The 20574-nt window shown below is 43.8% G+C and overlaps 1 protein-coding gene across 9 annotated transcripts in view; it reads left to right on the forward strand.

Moving 5' to 3' along the window:
- abr (ABR activator of RhoGEF and GTPase) overlaps positions 1–20574 on the forward strand; it is a 215462-nt gene that overhangs the window by 126601 nt on the left and 68287 nt on the right. For all 9 annotated transcript variants that reach the window (XM_036937431.2, XM_036937432.2, XM_036937434.2 and 6 more), the window contains 5 exons: positions 6563–6615; positions 7799–7939; positions 9369–9490; positions 13336–13504; positions 18524–18646. In XM_036937431.2, coding sequence (XP_036793326.1) covers positions 6563–6615; positions 7799–7939; positions 9369–9490; positions 13336–13504; positions 18524–18646 — 608 coding nt within the window. The remainder of the gene's footprint in view (positions 1–6562; positions 6616–7798; positions 7940–9368; positions 9491–13335; positions 13505–18523; positions 18647–20574) is intronic.

Here is a 20574-nt window from a genome sequence, read left to right on the forward strand (position 1 = left end):
TCACACTTCTCTCTCTCCAATACTTGATCTTTCCCTTCCTCTTTCAGTTTTCATTGATCACTCACTCACTCACTCACTCACTTGGTGAGGGCTGGGGTTGGCATCAGTGTAACCAAGTCTAGATGCCAGTCAGTGAACTGGGCTAGGATATGTCTATGTAAGTCATGTCTCAGTGTTGTAGATCCAGGACTGCTGATTGGCTGTGACCCACTAGGACACCCTGGTTACCGGGATGGAGCTGTCCGTCAGGTTGTCACGGTGACCTTGAGGAGGGTTCCATCACAGGCCCCCGCTGTGAAGCTCTATCTGTTTTCTATAATCAACAACACCTCCATCACTCCTCTCATCAGCCTCCCTCCCTCCCTCCACTCCTCTTCTCTCATCTTCCATGGCCCTTCTGTTCTCCTCTCTTCCCTTGCGTTGCTGCTGAACTTTGAACTGTGCTTCTGTCTGCACTGCAGAGTCCCTGACTGACTGTGTCCTTGGTGATGAAGGGACTGAGACGAGGGTCGTTCAATCAGAAGTCCGTTTCAAAGCAGGGGGTGGTACTGTTAATTAGCTCCAGTGGAGGACAGTGAGGTTGAGTCTATTGGCCTGAGGCTTTGTCATCAAGAGGGAAGTATGTTTAAATTCATAAAGAAAGAAACTTTGACTTGAGTGATTACCACTGTTTTGTACGTTGGTCCCCCCTTAAAGCTATGAGTTGCAGTGTTAAACCATTCACATATCCACACAGGAAATGTTAGTGATAAGAGAGACAGCAGAAATCCACTGGGGATCCTGTTCTGATGTGCTGATGGGGCTTCATATTCTATAACACACACACACACACACACACACACACACACACACCTAGACTCTCCTCCATTGTCGCCATTCATTTCCATTGTAATGAATGTAGATTCTTCAGTTAATTCACACAAGGCAGTAGGGTTTATTCATCCACAATGGAGCATGGAGTGAACACAGGGAGCATTATTAATGGAGGGAGGGAGGGAACACAGGGAGCATTATTAATGGAGGGAGGGAGTGAACACAGGGAGCATTATTAATGGAGGGAGGGAGGGAACACAGGGAGCATTATTAATGGAGGGAGAGAGTGAACACAGGGAGCATTCTTAATGGAGGGAGGGAACACAGGGAGCATTCTTAATGGAGGGAGGGAGTGAACACAGGGAGCATTCTTAATGGAGGGAGGGAGGGAACACAGGGAGCATTATTAATGGAGGGAGGAAGTGAACACAGGGAGCATTATTAATGGAGGGAGGGAGGGAACACAGGGAGCATTATTAATGGAGGGAGGGAGGGAACACAGGGAGCAGTATTAATGGAGGGAGGGAGGGAACACAAGGAGCATTATTAATGGAGGGAGGGAGTGAACACAGGGAGCATTATTAATGGAGGGAGGGAGGGAACACAAGGAGCATTATTAATGGAGGGAGGGAGGGAACACAAGGAGCATTATTAATGGAGGGAGGGAGGGAACACAGGGAGCATTATTAATGGAGGGAGGGAGGGAACACAGGGAGCATTCTTAATGGAGGGAGGGAGTGAACACAGGGAGCATTCTTAATGGAGGGACGAAGTGAACACAGGGAGCATTCTTAATGGAGGGAGGGAGGGAACACAGGGAGCATTATTAATGGGGGGAGGGAGGGAACACAGGGAGCATTATTAATAGAGGGAGGGAGGGAACACAGGGAGCATTATTAATGGAGGGAGGAAGTGAACACAGGGAGCATTATTAATGGAGGGAGGGAGGGAACACAGGGAGCATTATTAATGGAGGGAGGGAGGGAACACAGGGAGCATTATTAATGGAGGGAGGGAGGGAACACAGGGAGCATTATTAATGGAGGGAGGGAGTGAACACAGGGAGCATTATTAATGGAGGGAGGGAGGGAACACAGGGAGCATTATTAATGGAGGGAGGGAACACAGGGAGCATTCTTAATGGAGGGAGGGAGGGAACACAGGGAGCATTATTAATGGAGGGAGGGAGGGAACACAGGGAGCATTATTAATGGAGGGAGGAAGTGAACACAGGGAGCATTATTAATGGAGGGAGGGAGGGAACACAGGGAGCATTATTAATGGAGGGAGGGAGGGAACACAGGGAGCATTATTAATGGAGGGAGGGAGGGAACACAAGGAGCATTATTAATGGAGGGAGGGAGTGAACACAGGGAGCATTATTAATGGAGGGAGGGAGTGAACACAGGGAGCATTATTAATGGAGGGAGGGAGGGAACACAGGGAGCATTATTAATGGAGGGAGGGAACACAGGGAGCATTCTTAATGGAGGGTGGGAGGGAACACAGGGAGCATTATTAATGGAGGGAAGGAGGGAACACAGGGAGCATTATTAATGGAGGGAGGGAGTGAACACAGGGAGCATTATTAATGGAGGGAGGGAGTGAACACAGGGAGCATTATTAATGGAGGGAGGGAGGGAACACAGGGAGCATTATTAATGGAGGGAGGGAACACAGGGAGCATTCTTAATGGAGGGAGGGAGGGAACACAGGGAGCAATATTAATGGAGGGAGAGAGTGAACACAGGGAGCATTCTTAATGGAGGGAGGGAACACAGGGAGCATTCTTAATGGAGGGAGGGAGGGAACACAGGGAGCATTATTAATGGAGGGAGGGAGGGAACACAGGGAGCATTATTAATGGAGGGAGGGAGTGAAGACAGGGAGCATTCTTAATGGAGGGAGGGAGTGAACACAGGGAGCATTATTAATGGAGGGAGGGAGGGAACACAGGGAGCATTATTAATGGAGGGAGGGAACACAGGGAGCATTATTAATGGAGGGAGGGAGGGAGGGAACACAGGGAGCATTATTAATGGAGGGAGGGAGGGAACACAGGGAGCATTATTAATGGAGGGAGGGAGTGAACACAGGGAGCATTATTAATGGAGGGAGGGAGGGAACACAGGGAGCATTATTAATGGAGGGAGGGAGTGAACACAGGGAGCATTATTAATGGAGGGAGGGAACACAGGGAGCATTCTTAATGGAGGGAGGGAACACAGGGAGGGAACACAGGGAGGGAGTGAACACAGGGAGCATTATTAATGGAGGGAGGGAACATGAAAGAGAATCCATGCTTTTTCATAAGCGCCGCTCCAGTTGAGGCTCTGTAGACAGCCTGTGACACAGTGTGTGTTATAGAATATGAAGCCCCATCAGTAGTCCATCAGAACAGGATCCCAGTGGGCTTCTGCTGTATCTTGTATCACTAGCAGTTCAATCAGAGGTGAGAATAGGAGGAGGGAGAAGGAGGGATCATTTCAACAGGTATCTGAATGTCGCTCTCATACATTCAGATGCCTCTACTGCAGATCAGAGCGACATTCAGATGCCTCTACTGCAGATGAGAGCGACATTCAGATGCCTCTACTGCAGATGAGAGCGACATTCAGATGCCTCTACTGCAGATGAGAGCGACATTCAGATGCCTCTACTGCAGATCAGAGCGACATTCAGATGCCTCTACTGCAGATGAGAGCGACATTCAGATGCCTCTACTGCAGATGAGAGCGACATTCAGATGCCTCTACTGCAGATGAGAGCGACATTCAGATGCCTCTACTGCAGATCAGAGCGACATTCAGATGCCTCTACTGCAGATGAGAGCGACATTCAGATGCCTCTACTGCAGATCAGAGCGACATTCACATGCCTCTACTGCAGATCAGAGCGACATTCAGATGCCTCTACTGCAGATCAGAGCGACATTCAGATGCCTCTACTGCAGATCAGAGCGACATTCAGATGCCTCTACTGCAGATGAGAGCGACATTCAGATGCCTCTACTGCAGATGAGAGCGACATTCAGATGCCTCTACTGCAGATCAGAGCGACATTCAGATGCCTCTACTGCAGATCAGAGCGACATTCAGATGCCTCTACTGCAGATGAGAGCGACATTCAGATGCCTCTACTGCAGATCAGAGCGACATTCAGATGCCTCTACTGCAGATCAGAGCGACATTCAGATGCCTCTACTGCAGATGAGAGCGACATTCAGATGCCTCTACTGCAGATGAGAGCGACATTCAGATGCCTCTACTGCAGATCAGAGCGACATTCAGATGCCTCTACTGCAGATGAGAGCGACATTCAGATGCCTCTACTGCAGATGAGAGCGACATTCAGATGCCTCTACTGCAGATCAGAGCGACATTCAGATGACTCTACTGCAGATGAGAGCGACATTCAGATGCCTCTACTGCAGATCAGAGCGACATTCAGATGCCTCTACTGCAGATCAGAGCGACATTCAGATGCCTCTACTGCAGATCAGAGCGACATTCAGATGCCTCTACTGCAGATGTACAGTGATGTTCAACCAGATAGTGAGTGGAGTGTAATGTATATTCAGGGATCACAAGCAACTCATTACCAACGCCCAAGGCTTTGGATGTTCAGTGGAGATGGTAGACATGACGACAGGGGCCTGTACCCTACAGCTAAGCTGCCTTACCCCTTACCCCTTCACCCTCTTTTTGTTTTCTCTCTCTCTCTATCGCTCTTGTCTATTTTTGTTCTCTCTCTCTCTCTCTCTCTCTTGTCTATTTTTGTTCTCTCTCTCTCTCTCTCTCTCTCTCTTTTGTCTCTCTCTCTCTCTCTCTCTCTTTTGTCTATTTTTGTTCTCTCTCTCTCTCTCTCTTTTGTCTATTTTTGTTCTCTCTCTCTCTCTTTTGTCTATTTTTGTTCTTTCTCTCTCTCTCTTTTGTCTATTTTTGTTCTCTCTCTCTCTCTCTCTCTCTCTCTCTCTCTTTTGTCTATTTTTGTTCTCTCTCTTCATCTCTCTCTCTTGTCTATTTTTGTTCTCTCTCTTCATCTCTTCACCTCTCTCTCTCTCTCTCGTCTATTTTTGTTCTCTCTCTCTCTCTCTTTTGTCTATTTTTGTTCTCTCTCTCTCTCTCTCTCTCTCTCTCTCTTTTGTCTATTTTTGTTCTCTCTCTTCATCTCTCTCTCTTGTCTATTTTTGTTCTCTCTCTTCATCTCTTCACCTCTCTCTCTCTCTCTCGTCTATTTTTGTTCTCTCTCTCTCGTCTATTTTTGTTCTCTCTCTCTCTCTCTCTCTCGTCTATTTTTGTTCTCTCTCTTCATCTCTCTCGTTCCTGCCTTACGTCTCACGCTGGCTGTCAGCCCCGCAGGTGCTCTGTCTCTCAGCTGCAAAGCCTACTGGGAAATCAGCCTAGTGTGACAGATCTGGTTTGTAACTGGATTGGCTCCTGAGTGTGAGTTAAACCGGGATAGAGAGAGAGATGGAAAGAGGGAGTGACAGATTAAGAGAAGTTTAGGATTGAAAATTGGTTTTGAAGTCAAAGGAACATTTTGTGTGTGTGAACACGGCTTGGCATAGTTTCCCTAGTAACAGAGTAAATCTGTAATGGAATCAAAGTGCTATGTAACCAATAAGGATGCTGGAGCTTCACTGCATGTTAAACAGGCTGTCTATGGAGACGTGTGTTTGTGTAGTGTGCGCAACCCGACAAGGAATTACGTGAACCCTGTTACCGAGCAAATTCTAGTGATGCTGAGCTACATGGCTGTGTGTGTTTGTCAGTGTTGGGGAATCGACTCTGAAAATATAGTTTACCAATCATTTCTCACAGGAAAAAGTTCAGCTACGCTGAAATGACCCTTTGGAGAAATTGTTTACTTAACTAACGTTACGTTAAAAAAGTGGTTCACGACTTCAAAACTATTTTGGGAAATGGACATATCTGAATCTCAAATGTCATGGACTAGAAATTGCCTGACAGATCCCTCTGGAGTCAGATGTTAACAGAATATAGAATTTAACCTATTAAACACAAGAGCTGGTCTGATGCCGGAAGAATTGTGCGTAGTTCAAGTCGTTAGCTACACCGCTACACGGCAAAGAAAGTCAACTACTGAAAACACTACCAAGATTTGAATATAGTTCAATTACCAAGCTACTGAAAAATGTTGTTAAATGAATAGTGGAAACTAATTGTAGTTCACTACTCCCCAACATGTGTGTGTGTGTGTGTGTGAGAAACGACAGAATGAAACAAAAAAGGCAGTGTTAGAAAGAGGGGGACATCAAACAACCCTGCACTACATGCTGGGAGAGAGAGAGAGAGAGGGCCAAGACCTTGACTCAACGACTCACACATTGTATGGATAGATTCACTTTCCCCTGCTGTATAAAAATACCGCATTCCCCTTGGCTCGCTTGTCATCTATGTGATATAAGATATGAGAGGCGCACTGTGAGAAGGAGAAATTTAGACCGGGTCAGGAAGTTAATCCTGATGTGAATTGAGTGGGAAGGTTTCTGAAAACAACCTTATTCAGCAGAGAAGGAACAACCGAGCTTAGAAAGAATGAGGTGTGTGTCCGTCTGTGCAGGGAACAGACACCTGAGGTTTTGGGTGATTGAAATGTCTGCCCCATACCCCAGGAAACCTACGCCCAGTCAAGTGTGTAATAGGCTTTTTGAGTCGTGTTTTTCTTCATTGTGTGTGTGTGTGTCAAACCGAACTGAGTGCCCTCTTCTTGTCCTTTCCCACAGCTCTCCTGTACAAGCCGATTGACCGTGTGACCAGAAGTACGCTGGTTCTTCATGTGAGGACACACACACACACACCAGTACATTGTCCGTCCCGACTAGCATTCGATAGATCCATGAAGGATTCTTGATCTCACCCAGAGACAAATGACAAGATTGAATTAGTGACCGCAACATAGAAATAGATTGAATAGATAGGACAGGATCAATACTTATCAAGGATTAAGAGTTAGTGCTGTCGTGAGACACATAGTGATGGGGCTGGGTAGAATCTCTCTCGAAAGCCCCGCAGGTCATTAAGATGCAGCATGGATCTGTATCCACCTGCAAAGTCAAACCCTGCTTGCTGCTGTTTATAGTAAGTGTTCCGTTCCATTTGCCAAGCCTATACCTTTCCTCTGCGCTGTCCATCAAAATGACATGCTGTTATAAACAATAGGCGCTAATTTGATGGGCTACAACCAAGTGGAAAGTGAAAACCGCTAACAGAGGAAGCGGAGATGCCTAGACGTGTCCTCCGGTCTCGCTTCCAGTGCATTTCATGAATATGTTTTCCATAAAGCTAGTGGAGCCGTGACTAAACAAAAACCAGTTGGTTTGGTACAAAGGTAAGAGCAGACCACGCAAACACACAATGAACCCTTATTCCATATTTAGTGCACTACATTTCAATAGTGTTTGCCCAGGGCCCATAGTGCACTATATAGGGAATAGTGTGCCATTTGGGACACGGGCGCTGACAGACGGTGGAAGTTACTGTGTTCGTTTCTCTTAATGACGTAGGAAGACGGGTAGTGTACTATACCGCTGACATCAGCTCAAGCCTTCTAGAGCTTGTCAGAATACATTCACTGAGGTGTGCTGACGAGGCATAAATCAGGCAACGGAAAAGAGGTTGGCTTTTCTTTCACACGCTCCTCTGAAAAAAAGGAACTTAGTTACGCTGAGAATAAGGTATTTGCAATGTGGAAGCAGATTGTCTCAGCCGTTTCTTAGGTAGCACTTTAAAAATAAAGTCATTAGTTACGCCCACGGTTCAATAAAGTAGAGACTCTCATATGCTTTAATTAGAGGAAATGATGTGGCACAAAACCCAGCGAAGCATCCAAGTCGTCCAATTCAAAACACAGGTCTAAAAACACAGTGACTGTTCATAGACATTTCATTTTAATGGATGTGGTTCTCTCTGTTTTTGGATGGGGGATCTAATGGTCTTTCTCACTCTGTGTGTTATTGTAGGACCTGCTGAAGCACACCCCTAAGGACCACCCAGACTTCCCCCTGCTGCAGGACGCTCTGAGGATCTCCCAGAACTTCCTGTCCTCCATCAACGAAGAGATTGACCCCCGCAGGACCGCCGTCACCACGCCTAAGGGAGAGGTGGGGTGACACACACAGACACGCCATTTTAATAGACTACTTTATACTTTTCAGAACTTCTTGTTGTAACCTTGGGGAAGTGTGCCAATGCATTTGTGAAATGTGTTTTGAGGTCAGAGAGAAACCCACAGTATCTGTCCTCTCCTCCTACCCCCACATCCTCAATCTCTTCATTACCAGCTTCCTCTCTCTTCATCTCTCTCGATCGCCCTCTCTCTCTAGCATCTTTTGATCTTTTCCCTCTCTCTCTCTCCCAGCATGCAGTGCAGGGTTGTTTGATGTCTCCCTCTTTCTAACACTGCCTTTATTGTTTCATTCTGTCTTTTTCCGCATGTCAGCCTTTTCTCCTCTTAATGCTTCTCTCTCTGAGTATATCCTTTCCTTCCTTCCTCCATCCCACCATCTCTCCCCCTTGCGCTTTACCTCTCCTCCTTTCTCCCTCCATCTCTCTCTCCCCCCTCTCTTCAGCTATCCTCCCTCTGTCTTTCTCTCTCCCCCATCTCTCTCTCCCGCCATCTCTTCCTCTATCCGTTTTCCATTCAGTCAGCTCAGTTCTTAACCTCCCAGTCATCTCTCCATTCGTTACAGTCTGTCTGTTACCAGTTAAATTGAAATCTCTCTCTGCCCTCTTTGGCTCAGGCTTTCCTGATTTACTCCAGTTCGTGTTTAGCTCTGCCTTATTTTAGCTTTCCTAGTTGGCTCTCCAGAGATGGACAGATATAGAGCGATAGAGAGGGGGAGCGTTTCAAGTTCTGAGTGGCTTACTTTAGCTGATGATTATCTTGCTGTAACACCGCCATCACTGATAATGTTTATTTTTTTCACCTTTATTTAACCAGGTAGGCCAGTTCAGAACAAGTTACTTATTTACAACTGCGACCTGGCCAAGATAAAGCATAGCAGTGTGAACAGACAACACAGAGTTACACATTGCGTAAACAATAAACAAGTCAATAACACAGTAGAAATAAAGAGTCTATATACATTGTGTGTAAAAGGCATGAGGAGGTAGGCGAATAATTACAATTTAGCAGATTAACACTGGAGTGATAAATGATCAGATGGTCATGTGCAGGTAGAGATACTGGTGTGCAAAGGAGCAGAAAAGTAAATAAATAAAAACAGTATGGGGATGAGGTAGGTAAATTGGGTGGGCTTTTTACCGATGGACTATGTACAGCTGCAGCGATCGGTTAGCTGCTCAGATAGCAGATATTTAAAGTTGGTGAGGGAGATAAATGTCTCCAATTTTACATATTTTAAATGTAAAAGACATAAAATATAGACAACAAGCGAGTTCTTTCGTATTGCTGAACCCTGACCTATACCTCCTACAGTATATCCTGACGGGAAGGGAATGTTTACGGCTAGGCTAGTTGCCCCGTGCTGGGCGTGCCACAGGAAGTGATGCCGTTTCTCTCCCTGGCAGGCTCGTCAGCTGGTGAAGGATGGTTTCCTGGTGGAGGTGTCAGAGGGCTCCAGGAAGCTGCGTCATGTCTTCCTCTTCACAGACCTGCTGCTCTGTGCCAAGATGAAGAAGACCTCCGCAGGGTAGGTTAACTCTCACAGAGTATCACCACAAACACATGCACATTCAGCTATCTACAGTACCCACTGTGGTATTCACTGTGCCTAAACGTAGATCATACACACTTTGAGTGGTCTCCAGTGTTATATGCTCCTATCATGTCAGTTCTGATGTGTCTGTGATATGAAACAGTGTATCAGGATGAATGACACTCCTGCTCCAAAGAGATTTTCTTTTTCACTGCTATTTTTATTTCTTCCATTTGAAGTATTCTCTGATGTTGTAATAAAAAAGGAAGACTATTAATTGAAAATGTGAATGTTGTCACACGTGATGCCTTTGGTGCTGCAGAACAGGGGTTGGTATTTTTTTTAGCCCCCCAAATTAAAAATACATTTACTCAAGCCTCGGGGTTGGATGTTTGCCTTTCTGTAGACTATTGTGGAGAAATTATTTAGAATAGTGATTCGAGGGCTCGTATAGGGCTGAATATTAACACATTGCCGTAGTGGATGTATGGATGTTGGGAAATGTATTACAATCTGGTCTCAATCTGGTGCTTGGGCCTAAGGCTGTGCGTGTGTGTGTGCGCGTGTGTGTGTGTGTAAATTGGGAATGACCGCATACACTGCCTTAGATTAAGTGTTTAATTTAAAGGATTGCCTCCAATGGCATGGTTACTGTTGTTGGTGTGATTGGGGCTCATTGTGATTGACAGTCGCTGCTGTCCCTCTACCTCACAGTGTGAAGGACACACAGACAACTACCGTTGTCATGGTTACCGCCAGTCTGTAAATCACTCTGTTATGGTCTGTAGCTTTAGCGGTCTGTCGTTGTGTCCCACATGGCATCCTATTCTCTATATAGTCCACTGTGGGGTCAAGAGTAGTGAGCTACATAGGGAATAGGGTGGCATTTCAAATCAAATGTTATTGGTCACATACATATGGTTAGCAGATGTTATTGGTCACATACATATGGTTAGCAGATGTTATTGGTCACATACATATGGTTAGCTGATGTTATTGGTCACATACATATGGTTCGCAGATGTTATTGGTCACATACATATGGTTAGCAGATGTTATTGGTCACATACATATGGTTAGCAGATGTTATTGGTCACATACATATGGTTAGCAGATGTTATTGGTCACATACATATGGTTAGCAGATGTTATTGGTCACATACATATGGTTAGCAGATGTTATTGGTCACATACATATGGTTAGTAGATGTTATTGCGGATGTAGTGAAATGCTTGTGTTCCTAGCTCCAACAGTGCAGTAGTATCTAACAATTAACAATACACACACATTTAAAAGTAAAATAATGGAATTAAGAAATATAAATATTAGGACGAGCAACGTCGGAGTGGCATTGACTAAAATGCAATAGAATAGAATACAGTATATACGTATGAAATGAGTAAAGCAGTATGTAAACATTATTAAAATGACAAGTGTTCCATTATTAAAGTAGCCTGTGATTCCATGTCTGTGTATATAGGGCAGCAGCCTCTAAGGTGCAGGGTTGAGTAACCGGGTGGTAGCCGGCTAGTGATGGCTGTTTAACAGTATGATGGCCTTGAGATAGGTGTTTTTCAGTCTCTCTGTCTCAGCTTTGATGCACCTGTACTGTATTTGAGACACAGCCTACTATGTGTCCTCGGGTCTGGACTATAACACCATAGGATTAGGCCAACAGCCTATTAAAACACGCTATCCAGTTGATAGCTAATCATCAGTATTAACTCACTGAGAAACCTGAATCCCATTCAATCCCTCTATCTCCACTCAATCATCATCGATTTTTAATGTTTCTATAATGTTTATATCGACTCCATAACCATCATTATTTTCCTACAGAATTGGTGTATAATATACCACCATTTCCCAATGTAGAGATGTAAATGAAGATGTAATCCATGTGATTATGGAAAACAAGGTCTGTGAAAGTGCTGTGGATGGATGGGAGGAGATTAGATATGCAGATTTTATTCAACAGCAGCAGAGACAATCAGCTCTACCTCGGTCTGTAATAGAGAGAGTGTTTATTAAGTGGACTCTAGATCATCTTAAAGTCTTATTGGGCATGTAAACAGTGCGTGAATACAGATCCACACCTTAGAGACAACAGCGTTTAACACCCCATGGACCACTCTGAGACAAAGGGTTTGCTTACAAAGGGGGAGAGATCTCACCCCGTATTAAGAAGGAGAGGAGGTCTTATAAAACAAATTGAGGGATGTTCGCAGGCAAAAGAGGGGGTGAAGGTATATATTGGGAGAAAAGAGGTATCTGCTGTCTCTGTCCCTCTATAGTACAATACTGACAAAACACTTATTTAACTAGCCAAAGAAAAATGCTAATCTAAAACATGAAAGAGTCATACTACTCTGTTTGTTTTTCAGTATTTTACTTTGGGGGTAAAAACAGGACATTTATTTTTCTTGTCATATTTCCCGCCCCGTCAGGTTTGCACACATTTGGAGCTGTGATGTCATGTATTCCTGTGTTAATGAGTTTACTGTCCTGCCTCCAGGAATCATAATGATACTAAATGCTCGTTAGGGGAATACAAAAACATCTCCGACAACATTAGTGAGCATCTGTATAACCTGATGGATGTGCTGAACACGCATTTACTAGTCTTTCTGTGTCTGAGTGTTTAATATGGGATCTCCTCAAGTCAAGCAATCTTTTCATACTACGATACATAAGGAGTTAGAGTAGTAAGGGGAGATATGTTTAAGTTAAATCCTATGGTGTTGAGCACAATGGAATATGGCTCAACAAAGACGCATGATATTGCATAAAGCAAGACAAATAGAAGATGATGAATTATATGGTGGGTATTGCCCTCCTCCTTTACAGGGCCAATAAAGATATCTAAATTTAACTGCGAGCAGCGATGAACGGGGTTCACAGGATGACAGAAAGGACACATGCTTCGTAAACAACAGGTGTAGACTAACAATGAAATGCTTACTTACCGGCCCTTCCCAACAAAGCAGAGAGAGGAAAAAAGAGAAATAATCAAAAATATAGAACACAAAAAAATACATGTACAATAATTAATGATATCCTGGCTATATACATGGAGTACCAGCACCGAGTTGATGTGCAGGGTTACGATGTAATTGAGGTATATAGTTCCTACATGATAGTGCTCACATTATTTATCTTCCTTTATATGCAATCAGTGAAAGCATTACCATGTTTATCTCTCTATACCACATCTCTCTATACCACATGACGCAAGTGAAGTTTAGTGCTGTAGGTTGGTACTGTGGCCTACTTTGAATGCAGAAATGCAGAAACTAATCATTCTCAAATTCATTAGAGGCTAATTTATTTAGCCTATATACCAAATCGGTAGTCAATCTGATGTATGGTTCATGAAAATATATACAAACTTTTTTTTTACCAAATTGTGCAAGAATGAGGAAAATCTATCCTCATGGACCTTATTGCTTATTGAGGCATATTTGTTCAGCATGAGGAAAGATGCCTAAATACAAAGTTTCAAGTCTCTAGGTCAAATGTCGTGGCAGATATGAGGGTTTAAGTGAGACTGCTTATAACAGTGCCACCTATAGGCCAATCGGTGTCATTATTTTTTAACAAGTTACACATGGCCTCAAGTTTCTGTATGCCAAATAGTTTTTTTTAAAGTTACTAATCTATGCTTGAGTTATTTTACCATGTCAAAAAAGAAATCTAAGAATAACAATATTTTTCCCAACTTTGCTGTGATCCCTAATTACAGTAGGTCCTTATTGTCTTTGTCTCTCCTGCCTCCTCTTAAATATATGTAAGATATCGAGCTCTCTCTCTCTCCCCTCCTCTCCACCTCCCTCTGTAGGAGACACCAGCAGTATGAGTGTAAGTGGTACATCCCCCTGGCAGACCTGACCTTCCAGTTGTTGGATGACTCGGACGTCTTGCCCCATATCCAGGTTCTGCCTGAACACGAGATTGAGGAGATGAAGACCAAGATCTCTGTCATCAAGAGCGAGATCCAGAAGGAGAAGGTGATATATTATGTTTATTTAAATAAAAAAAAAAGTTTATTTAGTCAGGTAAGTCTAAAAGAACAGATTATCTTTTGATGTTGTATCCAGTACTGCTTTGTTTTAGACTCAAACTAAACCCAATAGTTGTAAATTGAGCCAAAATAGTGGTGATTCCCTTGCCTCCCACTCAGTGTCAGGCCAGGTCATGGTCAGCTGGCCATTAAGGCACTGTGGAGGAAGAGTGTCCTGCCCAGCCTGGCTGCCCCATTCTGGGCTGGTTTCCCTGGGTGTGTCTCTCCCTCCCTGGAGCCCTATGGTCTGTGTTTGTCTTACTCTCTCTCTCTATCAGAGGCTAGAACCAGCCTGCCTGCCTGGGTGATTAGGCTGGGTTCTTCTGGCTTTATCACTACTGTTGTTGTTATTGGAACAGTTCCTCTCATCGCTTCCACTCTTAGACAAGTCGACTGTAGACTAGAGATCTGTGTGACACACACACACACACACACACACACACACACACACACACACACAAACAAACACAAGAAGGGGTCAACTTCCAGGTCACCTGGACAGAGTCAGCACGTCAGTGTGTGAATCACTTATATAGTACACCCATATACATACACACAATCCACCCCCTCACTGTATCTACACTCACAAACACTCAAGCTATCCCGTGGGAAGTTTGTTAATTCTGATGAACTTGAGTACAGTGGAACAGCGATAGCCATCTAATTGTAGCTGTCATATAAACACAGGTCCTTAGAGGATGACTGTGTTCCCGGAGATCACCTTTTCCAGTTTCCCTTCAACTCTTTACCTCTTCAACACAATAGACTTATTTATGTCAGCCCTTTGTTGTCATTTTACTGTGGAAATCCTTGGGAGTCCGTAACCTAGAAACTGTATAGGTTTAAATTGATTTACCACCTTGGCTTTTAGCTGAACACTGCTGCTTTTATTTAATCCATCACACTGCAGCAGCAACCTCTACTTGTTCTAATGGTTACTATACAGGGCTGTATTTATTTCAGCATCCAGTGATTCCGTCCATAGTAAATACCCGTTTAGGGGGTTTTGGAGAGCATAAAATGTTATTTGTCACATGCTCTGAATACAGCAGGTGTAGAATTTACTTTGAAATGCTTACGTACGAGGCCTTTCCCAAGAACGCAGAGTTAGAAAGTCAGGAGCATTTTGATAAATAAGGAAATAGTTATAAAATAATAATGAGGCTATATACAAGGAGTACCACTGCCAAGTCAATGCGCAGGGGTATGAGGTAGTTGAGGTAATATGTACATGTAGGTGCAGTTGGGGTAAAAGTGACGAGGCATAAATAATCAGGATTGATAATAAATCAGCACTACTACTCTTAGAGGTTTATGAATACAGGCACTGTGCTTCCAGGTTGATACCAGACTGCTACAGTGGGTCATACAGTAGGGGCAGACTGACTGACTGCCCTAATCAGAGCCGGAAAAGGCTGATTGAACTGATTACAGCCAGGGCATGGCCTGACTCTGCTTCCTGTCAAGGGATAGGTTGGAGGAGGGTGTGTAGGAAGGGAGATTCTGGAGAACAAGGACATGGAAATTCCTTGGAATAGTTATCAAGCATCACACTGTAAATTCTAGTGAACAAAATGTAGCCGTCATTTCCCCTGTTTACAAATATCTCTGGAATACCAAATAATTATTCATGGTCAAACACACACGGTACAATTCAGGTTTAGTTGATTGTACAGTGTGTAGGATTTAGTTGTGATACCAGTATAAACATGGCTTTAAACTATATTCTCCCAGGGGCCAGATGTAATAAATAATAAAAGGTTAATTATGTGGGGGCGGGACATTTTACACATTTGATTATTCTTTGGAAGAACTGTATAAAAAAGCAATGCACACACACCAATAAAGCACTTTTCATGAAATGTTGCTAAACGTAATTCTAAAAGAAGTGGAGGGCGCTCAACCACCTTGAGTCGAGGTGGAAACCAAAAATGTGATAATCATTAAACGCTCACTCACCATATTTTTTTGTTGTTGTTACTATCGAAAGCGTCTTCAAAGTAATTAGGTTATTTTTTAAATGATCTGAAAACTAAGCATCTCAACAAATAATACAAAGATACAGTACCAGTCAAAAGTTTGGACAAACACCTACTCATTCCAGGGTTTTTCATTATTTTTATTATTTTCTACATTAATAATAATAGTTGTTGTGACGTTTCTACCATTAATGCGATGGCGGCTGTTCATCGAATAATTACATACCACGTTAAATTATTTTGCAATTAAATCATATAACAATTAAGTAGTAATATGGGGCACCACGGGAAAAGTTCATTTGAGTTACCGTTTCCCGAATTAACTCATATCAGAATATCTCGATATAATATCCTTCATCCATTAATCATTTGCTCCTATTTCACTCTCATTCTGAACGTCGTAATATCCTATAAATCTACACAAACCCAAGTCTTCATGATGAATCAGCTTACACAAATTGGCTTAATTATTTATTTACTAACTGATGAAAAAATCACACAGAAATACATAAACACACACACAGGATAGATTATACACTGAGTATTAACATGATGCAATGACAAGACCCTAGTGGACTTATTAACATCACAAATTCCTAACGAATTTGACATGATGGTTCTTTAAGTCCCCCCACCCCCCACCCCCCCACATATTGTTTCATTCTCCACTTTTGGATGTTTGAGTTTTGGCCATGTTCCATGGAGGTTCTCTCCCTCAATACTGCATGGCCAGGAAGAGAAAGTCTGCCCGGTATTTACGACCAGTCATGTAACTGGCCAGCCATGAGTGTTGGTGTTCAAACCTTTGCCTATGAGGCCAAGTCATGACATAGTGAAGACATCAAAACTATGAAATATCACATATAGAATCATGAAGTAACTAAAAAGGTTTTAAACAATCAGTCTATTTTAGATTTTTGATTCTTCAAAGTAGTCACCCTTTGCCTTATTGACAGCTTTGCACACTCTTGGCATTCTCTCAACCAGCTTCATGAGGTCACCTGGACTGCTTTTCTAACAGTCTTGAAGGAGTTCCCACATATGCTGAGCACTTGTTGGCTGCTTTTCCTTCACCCTGCGGTCCAACTCATCCCAAACCATCTCAGTTGGGTTGAGGTCGGGTGATTGTAGAGATCAGGTCATCTGATGCAGCACTCCATCACTCTCCTTCTTGGTCAAATAACCCTTACACAGCCTGGAGGTGTGTTGGGTCATTGTCCTGTTGAAAAACAAATGATAGTGGGACTAAGAGAGAACCAGATGGGATGGCATATCGCTGCAGAATGCTGTGGTAGCCATGCTGGTTTAGTGTGCCTTGAATTATAAATAAATCACTGACAGTGTCACCAGCAAAGCAGCCCCACACCATCACACTTCCTCATCCATGTTTCACAGTGGGAACCACACATGCGGAGATCATCCGTTCACCTACTCTGCGTCTCATAAAGACATGGCGGTTGGAACCAAAAATCGAATTTGGACCCATCAGACCAAAGGAGAGATTTCCACTGATGTCCATTGCTTGTGTTTCTTGGCCCAAGCAAGTCTCTTCTTATTGTTGTCCTTTAGCAGTGGTTTCTTTGTAGCAATTCAACCGTAAAGGCCTGATTCACGCAGTCTCCTCAGAACAGTTGATGTTGATGTGTCTTACTTGAACTCTGTGAAGCATTTATTTGGGCTGCAATCTGAGGTGCAGTTAATGGCTGATTTCTGAGGCTGGTAACTCTAATAAACTTATCCTCTGCAGCAGAGGTAACTCTGGGTCTTCCTTTCCTGTAGCGGTCCTCATGAGAGCCAGTTTCATCATAACGCTTGATGTTTTTTTGCAACTGCACTTGAAGAAACTTTGAATGTTCTTGAAATTGTACGCATTGATTGACCTTCATGTCTTAAAGTAATGATGGACTGACGTTTCTCTTTGCTTATTTGAGCTGTACTTGCCATAATATGAACTTCTTTTACCAAATAAATATCTTCTGTATAGCAACACTACCTTGTCACAACACAAGTGATTGTTCAAATGCACACCTGTTAATTGAAATGCATTCCAGGTGACTACCTCATGAAGCTGGTTGAGAGAATGCCAAGTGTGCAAAGCTGTCATCAAGGCAAAGGGTGGCTACTTTGAAGAATCTCAAATATAAAATATATTTTGATTTGTTTAACACTTTTTTGGTTACTACATGATTCCATATGTGTTATTTCAAACGCTATAGCCAAATTCATATGAACAGAAAACAAACATGCCACATAGGTGCTAGAAAAGTGCTAGACTGCCTCCCGGGTGGGGCAGTGGTTAAGGGCGCTGTACTGCAGCGCCAGCTGTGCCATCAGAGTCCCTGGGTTCGCGCCTAGGCTCTGTCGTAACCGGCCGCGACCGGGAGGTCCGTGGGGCGATGCACAATTGGCCTAGCGTCGCCCGGGTTAGGGAGGGCTTGGTCGGTAGGGGTGTCCTTGTCTCATCGCGCACCAGCGACTCCTTTGGCGGGCTGGGCGCAGTGTGCGCTAACCAAGGTGGCCAGGTGCACGGTGTTTCCTCCGGCGCACTGGTGCGGCTGGCTTCCGGGTTGGATGCGTGCTGTGTTAAGAAGCAGTGCGGCTTGGTTGGGTTGTGTATCGGAGGACGCATGACTTTCAACCTTCGTCTCTCCCGAGCCCGTACGGGAGTTGTAGCGATGAGACAAGATAGTAGCTACTACAACAATTGGATACCACGAAATTGGGGAGAAAAAGGGCTAAAAAAAAAGTGCTAGACATCCACACAATAGACAACCACATTAGTGCTTATCATTTTGGCACTGAACGTCGGATTTTGGTTGGGATTTTTGTTGCATATCTTTTATTAGTGTTCAGAATTGATCAAAGGGCCAGTCTAAATTAATAAATGGGCCAGATTTTGCTCGCAGGCCGCCAGTTGAGTATCCCTGCAGCATAACAAACTGTATGTTAACATACTGCGTGCCCTGTTTGTTTCTGTGTGTGTGTAGAAAGCACTAAAGGGCCAGAGTCGTAATGTGGAGCGTCTGAGGAAGAAGATGAACGAGCAGGAGTCCTGGCTGCTGTTACACTCTCCCACCATCCCTTTTCGCATACACAACAAACATGGCAAGGTAAGCTGCAACTACGTAACCACTGGCCTGGGATCAGATATATTGTCTTCCTCCAATGGTTAGGATAAAGACTGGGGGTTGGGTAATCTGATTCTAGATCTGTGGTTAGCAACTATGTCCATGACTGCAATGCTAATATACTGATACTGATACCACCCTGCATCCCACTGATTAGCTTGCCTCTGAAACTAAGCATGGTCGGTTTTTGGATGGGAGACCAAATGCTGCAGAAAGTAGTGTTGGCGGGCCAGTAGGGGGCACTCTTCACTCTGGTCTAAGGAGATACCAATACCCCAGGGAAGTGAAGGAGACATTTCCCTGAGCAGGGTGCTGTCTTTCGGTAGAGACGTTAAACGGGTGTCCTGACTCTGGTTATTAAAAATCCATTGACACTTATCGTATGAGTAGGATGGTTAAATTCCCAACCTGGCCCCATTCTATCATGGCCACCTAATCATTCCTAATTGGCATCCAGTGCATTCGGGAAGTATTCAGAACCCTTGACTTTTTCCACATTTTGTTACGTTACAACCTTATTCTAAAATGCATTAGATAGTTTTTTTTCTCATCAATCTAAACACAATACCCCATAATGACAAAGCGAAAACAGGTTTTTAGACATTTATTTACATAACTATTCAGACCTTTTGCAATGAGAATTGAAATTGAGCTCAGTTGCATCCTGTTTCCATTGATCACCCTTGATGTTTCTACAACTTGTTTGGAGTCCACCTGTGGTAAATTCAATTGATTGGATATGATTTGGAAAGGCACACATCTGTCTATATAAGATCCCACAGTTGACAGTGCATGTCAGAGCAAAAACCAAGCCACGAGGTCTAATGAATTGTCTGTAGAGCTCCGAGACAGGATTGTGTCAAGGCACAGATCTGGGGAAAGGTACCAAAACATTTCTGCAGCATTGAAGGTCCCCAAGAACACTGTGGCCTCCATCCTTCTTAAATGGAAGAAGTTTGGAACCACCAAGACTCTTCCTAGAGCTGGCCGCCCGGCCAAACTGAGCAATCGTGGGAGAAAGGCATTGGTCAGGGAAGTGACCAAGAACCCGATCGTCACTCTGACAGAGCTCCAGAGTTCCTCTGTGTAGATGGGAGAACCTTTCAGAAGGACAACCATCTCTGCAGCACTACACAAATCAGGCCTTTATAGTAGAGTGGCCAGATGGAAGCACATAACAGCCCGCTTAAAGTTTGCCAAAAGGCAGCTAAAGGACTCTCAGACCATGAGAAACAAGATTCTCTGGTCTGATGAAACCAAGATTGAACTCTTTGGCCTGAATGCCAAGCGTCACTTCTGGAGGAAACCTGGCACCATACCTACAGTGAAGCATGGTTGTGGCAGCATCATGTTGTGGGGATGTGTTCAGCGGCAGGGACTGGGAGACTAGTCAGGTTCGAGGGAAAGATGAACGGAGCAAAGTACAGTGAGATCCTTGATGAAAACCTGCTGCAGAGCACTCAGGACCTCAGACTGGTGCGAAGGTTCACCTTCCAACAGGACAACGACCCTAAGCACACAGCCAAGACAACGTGTGAGTGGCTTTGGGACAAGTCTCAATGTCCTTGAGTGTCACAAACAGAGCCCGGACTTGAACCCGATCGAACATCTGACAGAGAGGATCTGCAGAGAAGAATGGGAGAAACTCCCCAAATACAGGTGTGCAAAGCTTGTAGCTTCATACCTAAGAAGACTTGAGGCTGTAATCACTGCCAAAGGTGCTTCAATAAAGTAAAGGGTCTGAATACTTGTGTTAATGAAATATTAACGTTTATTTATTTATAATTAATTTGCAAAAATGTCTAAACTGTTTTTGCTTCGTCATTATGGGGTATTGTGTGTAGATTGAAAAACGAAACAATTTTTATCAATTTTAGAATAAGGCTGTAACGTAAACAAAATGTGGGAAA

The sequence above is a fragment of the Oncorhynchus mykiss genome, chromosome 12 (genome assembly GCF_057628025.1).
Source record: "Oncorhynchus mykiss isolate SJ-2025 chromosome 12, ASM5762802v1, whole genome shotgun sequence".
Lineage (NCBI taxonomy): Eukaryota > Metazoa > Chordata > Actinopteri > Salmoniformes > Salmonidae > Oncorhynchus > Oncorhynchus mykiss.